Genomic DNA, 6,764 nt, shown 5'->3' with positions numbered 1-6,764 from the left:
GCTTTATATACGCTGGAGCTGAAGTCACTTTCCAGACTGTCGAGGTAAGATGGAGCCTGTAGGATTGTTTCCTGGTGATGTCATTTGAGGCTTTGCATGCACAGACATGGCTTACATCGATCGCTTGTGTGAGGAAGGAAATGAGGTTTTGAACTGGCCGCTCGTTTTCAGACCAGGCAGGTAGAAGCAGCCAGAGCATGTGGTCCCTTTGCACACTGGCTGTGAGGGAAAGGGAACGGTGTTGTTCCAGCTGCTATCCCCTACCCTGCCTCTCCGTGCAAGCATAAAAGGAGCCCAAAGCGTGAGGATCAGCATCTTTCCAGGCACAGCTGGATGTCCAGATGGGAGAGACACAATCCAGTTCAGAGCATCGTCTCCAGCTCCTTGTTTAGGTTGGGGTGCCGCTGATTCAGGTCCATTACATCCACTGTGTTTTCCCCACAGGCTTTCTGGCTCATCTCCTGGGTCGGACAAGGCAAAAAGTTATCCGAGGTGAAGGAGCTGGGGATGTAGCCCGGCAGGCTGGCACAGGCAGGGAGCATTTTTTTCCCCTCGGCCTGTGAGGCTTGTGCTGAAGCTCGTGGTGGCATGGGAGGCCAGCCCTCCATAGTAGCAGCTCCCAGCCGCGCTGGTGGCACGCGCTTTCTGCCTCAAGTCCAGCACCAGGCTTCTCCGAAAATGGGCTTTCTTAATCTCTGCCTGCACCTGAAGGAGAGATTGGAGTCGGCTGCTGGTGTCCAGAGACAGCAAAGCAGACATCCCTTCCCCATGGTTTTCACTCCTACTGATGTTTCTTTTTCTCTTTCCAAATCCTACTGAGAGGGACGGATCCAAGTTTTCCCTCTGGTTATCCCAGCCTGGGGGCTGCAGGTTAACTTCCCCAACCCTAAAGGGGCTGTAACAGGGAGCTCAGCTGCTCACGCTTCTAACTTACCTCCCCATTGCAAAAGCAGTAGATAAAAGCCACAAAGAAACCCTGCCAAAAAGAGACAGAGGTGGAGTTTGAGTCCTGAGCCGGGACGCTGTACGTGTGTCTCCACCCTCCCCGGCCGAGCATCGCTCGGTGTCCAGAGCAGGGCCAGCAGCCCCATGGTGACGTACCTGAGAGGAGTTAAAGAGCATCTCGTAATGCATCTGGATTTGCCACAGGACGCCAGAGACTTCAGTGTAGGGCATGGCCATGAACACCACATAATGGACTCCGAAAAGCGGCATCAGCACCAGCGTGGACTTCAGCAGCTTCCTGAGAGGAGAAATGCTCCGAGCCGTTAGCCGGGCCCTGCCAGCCAGCCTGCAGCCCGCTTGCAGATGTTGGAAAGCGTCCCAGCGAAGAGGGCAGCCACTTCAGCCGCCGCCGCAGCTGGTTTGTGTGTAGCTATTGCATGCTGTCCAGCTTGAGGAAGGGCGCAGAAGGGTTCAGAGCTTGAACTCCTGAGCCTGCTCTTTCAGGTGAACTGGGCTGCCAGAAGTGCTGGCTGCCACTGTCCGGCCACCTTCCCTCGCTCCTGCAGCCGTTCCCGTGCCCCTGCTCTTTATTCACAACCTCTGGGGAGCCGTCTCAGCTAAACAGGCAGAAAATGAGCAGACCAAGGCTGGGGCCTGGTTTTGGTGCTGCCAGTACTTGCCTGTACTGCTGTCGGGGGTCCAGCTTCCCTGTGTTTGTCTCCCAGAGCTTGGAGGCCAGCACCCGGACAATGTTGAGGAAGAGGAAGAAGTTCACCTGCCGACAGACATGCGCCACGGTGTTGCTGCCCGCGGTGAATGGCCTGCCCGAGCAGGCCCCCGGGCCAAGGACAGGCAGTTCTGGGTGAGCTGCAGGCAGGGACGTGCGGGTGATGCTGTGGTCAGAGCGGGGAGGGACCAGTGCCCCTGGATCCCTTTGCATCACGTGGGCCCTCCCTGGCGGCTGGGGACCAACCCCAGTGACCACAGGCGAATGGCTCTGGGTCTGTATCGATCCCCTTTAACCAAAACACGTTGGGAGATTCAGCCATGGGATTCTTACCACGATGGCGGCCAAGATGGGGACCTGATAAATCCACTTCATGTTCCCTGCGCTGAGGTCCCAGCACCTGAAGAGACCAGTAAAGAAACACCTTGGAAAAGCCTGAAATCACTGGTAAGGAAAATTGCCGGCTGATGGCTCCCTGTGCCCCGAGCCACTGTCCCCATCCTCCCACCCCTCACCAACCCTGGGTGAGAAGTTTGTGGAGTTTGTGTAAACCTTGACCCAACAGCAGCTGTGCTACAAGCATCCTTAACCATCACGGTGTTGCAAATCAGTTTTAAATTAGCATTAACCTTCCTGAGAGCTCCTTTGCCATCTAAAACTCTTGCTGTACATTATGTGGCTTTTCTCATTTTAAATGCTTAACTTTAGAACATGTCCTTTAGCATTTATCTTTGCACTGTTTATTGATCAATTTATAGTGTAAACCTGCATTCAGCTTCCTCCCAAATGCAGAACATCCACTATTGGTCTAGATTACTGACAATTTTAGGAACAAGCCTTATAACATCTCTTGAAGCCTCTTGTTCTTTTTGGCAAATTTTCATTTTTCAAAGTTGTAGTGGCCACAGATTTTTTTTTTTTTTTTGCTAGCATTTGCAACTAGTCTTTCCCTCCCCAAAGGACTGTCAGGGAAGGTGGACCTACGTACTGTGTATCTGCCAGGGAAGCCCTGACACTGGCCCAGACAGACACAAACACAGCGGGGAGACCTGGAGGGACAGGAACGGAGCATGGGTGAAGCATCACGTTTGCAGACCAAACCAATTCCTGGCAGCTCGTCTGCATCCCACTGCCCTTATCTGGGCACTCAGAGCCGCTCAACCACGGCTGATGCCGCAGCTCCCAGCTGGCCTCAGCAGCCGCAGCATTGGGTTGGGGTCCATGCTTACCCCAGCCGATGATGATGAGGACCCACAAGTAGTTCTTGTTGGAGAGGAAGGCCATGAAGATCAGGCTGTGCAGGTAGAGACCTTCCACCAGGATCCAGTAGTGGTTGGTGGCCAGAAAATAGAGGAAAAGAGTCACCACCACCTTGCAGCCAACCTGTGGATATATAGTCAGAGAGGTGCTCATGTTAGGCTGTCCCCTGAAACCAAAACCCGGTGGCTTTTGCTCTCTGGCCAGCAAAAGCCAGGCTGTGCCCCACGCGCGGCTCACGTTCCTCCTCTTGCAGAGCGCTACATCTCCCCCGGGATGTTCCAGCATCAGACGCGGAGCGGGTGCTTAGGCATTTCCCATAGGAGAGGTATTTCCCGTACCCAGGCACTCTGAGCTCAGACAGGCTGCGAGACCCGTGTCCTCTGTGGCTCTGACCTCTACTGTGGGACCAGGATGGGGAGCAGCTGGGCAGAGCTGTAGGTGGCCCTTCATCCCTCCCCGACTGCATCACCTGAGCAGCACAGCCCCGATCTGGGAGGGTCCCAAGCACATCCCCTTGCACCAGGGCTCCTAAATCCCCTTTTCCCCTGATCCTGCCTCCGGTCTTGGCGCGCCACTTGCCAGGTGGCTCCGTTGTCCCGGCGTGGGAGCCATTTCTGCCTTGAAGTCGTCCTCCCGCATCTTCTCTGTGTCACTGGCCAGTGTGCCCGAGTAGAGCACCACGTCCTTCACGAAGATGCTCACCGCCCGGCAGATGAAGGAGGTGAAGAGGTGGACGTGGATGTAATTGCGTGTGCAGTGCAGGCGCCTATGGAGAAGGGGTGCGACACGAGCCCAGCCCCGGCTGCCCAAGCAGCTCATCACATGTGGGCTCAGGCAACAGGGCGGTCCCAGAGAAGGTGAGCTCCAAGGTGTCAGCCCTCCCATGGGCACAGAAGCCAGACCTGGGGGCACGTGGGGCATCAACGCCTTCAAGAGTAGGGTGGAGTGGATGGGGAGCTGGTCATATTGGGGGTGTTCTGGGGCTTTGGGAAATGGTCTGATGCTTGTGCTGGGGTTTGGCGCTCACTCCCGTTCCCTACGGGGCTGCACCCCCTCAGGGGGTCATGTGTGCAGCCGGTGGCGAGCAGACGGTTCTCCCACACACAGAGATGGGAACTCGGCTCCTTACTTGAAGTAGGAGAGGATGCAGACGGCGACGATGAGGGAGGCCAGGGAGATGGAGTAGCCAACGGTGTACATCAGGTGCAGGCGGTCAAACACCTCCTGGAAGAGAAGGGCTGTGCTCCACAACCCCTCTGCAGCCCAGGCCCCTTCCTCTGCCCCCAGCCTCTGGGCTGAGAGCACAGGAGGACCAGGGCTTGTTTGGGGAGCGGAGGGGGACGAGCAATTCCCCTGGCCTTTGCTGCACTTCCCAGTCCCTCATCCCCACCCCTTTTACGCAGCTCCTCCGATGAGCAGCATCACCTTCTCGCGGCTCCGGCTCTCGGAGGAGAAGAGCAGAGCACACTCGGTGTAATTGGCCCAGGTCTTGTTGATGCTGAGAGCCATGGCCCAATTCCCGTAGGCGCTGCAGTACCTGTAGGCACGACCTGGGAACGGCGACGGGTGCTGTGACGGTGGTGGGACCCGCGGGAGGCCCAGACGCATCCCTGCTCGGTGGAGGATTATCACCAAGGTGAGGTCGCTCCCTGCCCGGGCGCAAGCGCTTACCTTGATGGTTGAAGTCGTAGATGTAGTCGGGGCAGGGCACCGACACCTCCTGGCTGGGGGAGCCCTTCGGCCAGCAGATAATCCCGTCCCACTCTGGAAGGCAACTGGTGTCTGGCCAAGGAGCAAAGACACATGTCAGTTGGGCTCCAAACAGGGCCACATCGTAACCTCCGGCTTCCGCCAGTGTGTGCCGGACCGGGGCAAGGAAAACGCGCTGCTGCGCGATCACCCCTGGCCTGCAGAGCAGGGGGAGCTGAGGGGGGTCTGGGGACACGACCCTGGGGCAGCCCCTCCACGTGCTCTCATTTGTGGTGTGCGCAGGGCAGCCGGCGGCTGGCTGAGCAGGGCGATGATTTAATGAGCACTTAATTGCGCCCAGAGCAGCCACGGTGCCAGGAGCTGCACAAACCCACACCGGGACCCTGCGGCACCCAGGAGCTGCGCGTCTCCCTGGCCCCATCACACCCCCGTCAGAGGGGAGAGCGTTTCCCACAATGTGGCCGGCTCCGCTGGGCTGCCTGACCCACGTGCAGGGGAGGGACACTACCTTTGGTCTTCTCCAGTTGGGCTTTTATGTCTCTCTGACATTTCTCCTTCGCTTCCACCAGGAGATAGATCTGCTCTTCTTTTGTGAGAACATCATCGGGGTCAACCTGCCAAGACAAAACCGGTGACGAACCCCACCTCCCCGTGGCTTGGCTTGGGCCAGCAGTCTCAGACGGCAGCTCAGCTCAGGTCTCCTCTTTGTGCTCACAACTTAGAGATTAATCCTCCCTGGGAGAGCTTGACCCACCCTGGTGATCTCCATGTCCCCAGAGAGCTGCCACCGCCTGCTCAGCGACATGAGCCACCCGCAGCTGGGATCCGGGATCCCGTAGCTGGGAGCGAAGCTGCTCTGTCCCAGCAGCACCCCAAAGGTCGTTGAGGAGACCCACAAAGAATTCCCGACTCGGGGCAGGACCCACATCACTTCTGCTGCCAAAAACCACCCCATTGCTCCCTGCCACCAACCCCTGAATCCAACCAGCTAATTGACACCAAGTCCAAAATCACAAGGGGCTCAAGGGCTGTTATGGGAACATCATCTCCCGCGGTGGAAATGACGCTTTGCTGAACCCTGCAGGGTGGTGGTCTCACCCGCAGACTCGTAGCATCAAGCAGGACCATCCTTGAGGCAAGAAATGAGAATCAAAGCCGGTGCAAGAGCCAGGCAGGGAAGGCAGGAGCACGCATGGAAAATGGATGTGCTGGTAGGCAAAGCTGACGGCACAGCCACGGCATGGCGGGGCTCTCCCAGCCCTCCCCGGGCAAGGCAGGTTTTGCGCGGCTTCGGGTAGATCCAAACAATACGGGGGAAGAGAAGAGTGCTGCCTGCCTTCCCGCTCACGGTTTTCCCCCTTGCAAGTCTGAGGCTGACCATGAGCCCCCCTTCCACCCTGTCCACGGTCCACTGAGAAATGTCCATGTTTCTGTGCTAGAAATCAGTGGCACGTCAGGCTTCTGCCCGGCTCCTTCTCACCCACCCCAAGAGCGGTGCTGGATGCCCCCGTTGCCCACACGGAGCCCTTCAGAGCCAGCTCTGGCAACCCCTGGTCAAAGTGGCCATCCGGGCTCTGCAAACACGGGGGTGCCCAACACCGGGCGCAGCACGATGCAGACGAGTGCAGCTGGTCACACGTGTAAACGGCTTTTGGGACGTTTTGGGCTGAGATGCTCAAAGGAGTTTGGAGCCGGGATGCGGGGGGTTCGCGTTGGCTCTCAGACTCCCCACAGGTGAGCACGGCCAAATCCTGCCCCAGAGAGGAGACCCCGAACTCCCACTCACACCCCTCCCAAAAGCAGGGTGGGTGGACGGGGGGGCGGAGTGGTGAGGGGCGTAGGGCAGGAGTGGGGGTCCTGGCCTGGTGGTGCCCTGGGGGTGCATCAGCAGGGTGGGGGCCCAGCTTTGGGAGAGGCACTGGGTGCGCCCAGCTCTGCCCTCGCCAGGTCCCTCCAGCCTCGCCTGCGCTGACCACAAATCACCTCCGAGGCAGCGAACCCTGCCCTGGATGCACCCAAGAAATGGAAAAACCATCAGGTCGCGGAGCCTCCAGGGCTGCTGGAAAGCTTTTAGCCGGAGCGAGAGGCTCTCCCCTCCGAACACGATCACACACGAGCGCCA

At 58.2% G+C, this 6,764-nt stretch overlaps 1 protein-coding gene across 1 annotated transcript in view; it reads right to left on the bottom strand.

The window, feature by feature from the left end:
- Positions 1-362: 362 nt before the first annotated feature.
- LOC104625828 (parathyroid hormone/parathyroid hormone-related peptide receptor-like) overlaps positions 363-6,764 on the bottom strand; it is a 6,597-nt gene continuing 195 nt past the window's right edge. The window contains 13 exon segments of the mRNA XM_010293570.1: positions 363-546; positions 548-705; positions 935-976; positions 1,102-1,239; positions 1,622-1,720; positions 2,006-2,072; positions 2,661-2,721; positions 2,902-3,055; positions 3,512-3,698; positions 4,062-4,156; positions 4,358-4,482; positions 4,604-4,714; positions 5,151-5,256. Of these exon segments, the coding sequence (XP_010291872.1) occupies positions 363-546; positions 548-705; positions 935-976; positions 1,102-1,239; positions 1,622-1,720; positions 2,006-2,072; positions 2,661-2,721; positions 2,902-3,055; positions 3,512-3,698; positions 4,062-4,156; positions 4,358-4,482; positions 4,604-4,714; positions 5,151-5,256 (1,527 nt within the window).

The sequence above is a fragment of the Phaethon lepturus genome, unplaced genomic scaffold, assembly GCF_000687285.1.
Source record: "Phaethon lepturus isolate BGI_N335 unplaced genomic scaffold, ASM68728v1 scaffold24548, whole genome shotgun sequence".
NCBI lineage: Eukaryota > Metazoa > Chordata > Aves > Phaethontiformes > Phaethontidae > Phaethon > Phaethon lepturus.
The sequence above is the reverse complement of the archived record's forward strand: the minus strand, read 5'-3'. Positions and strand labels throughout refer to the sequence as shown.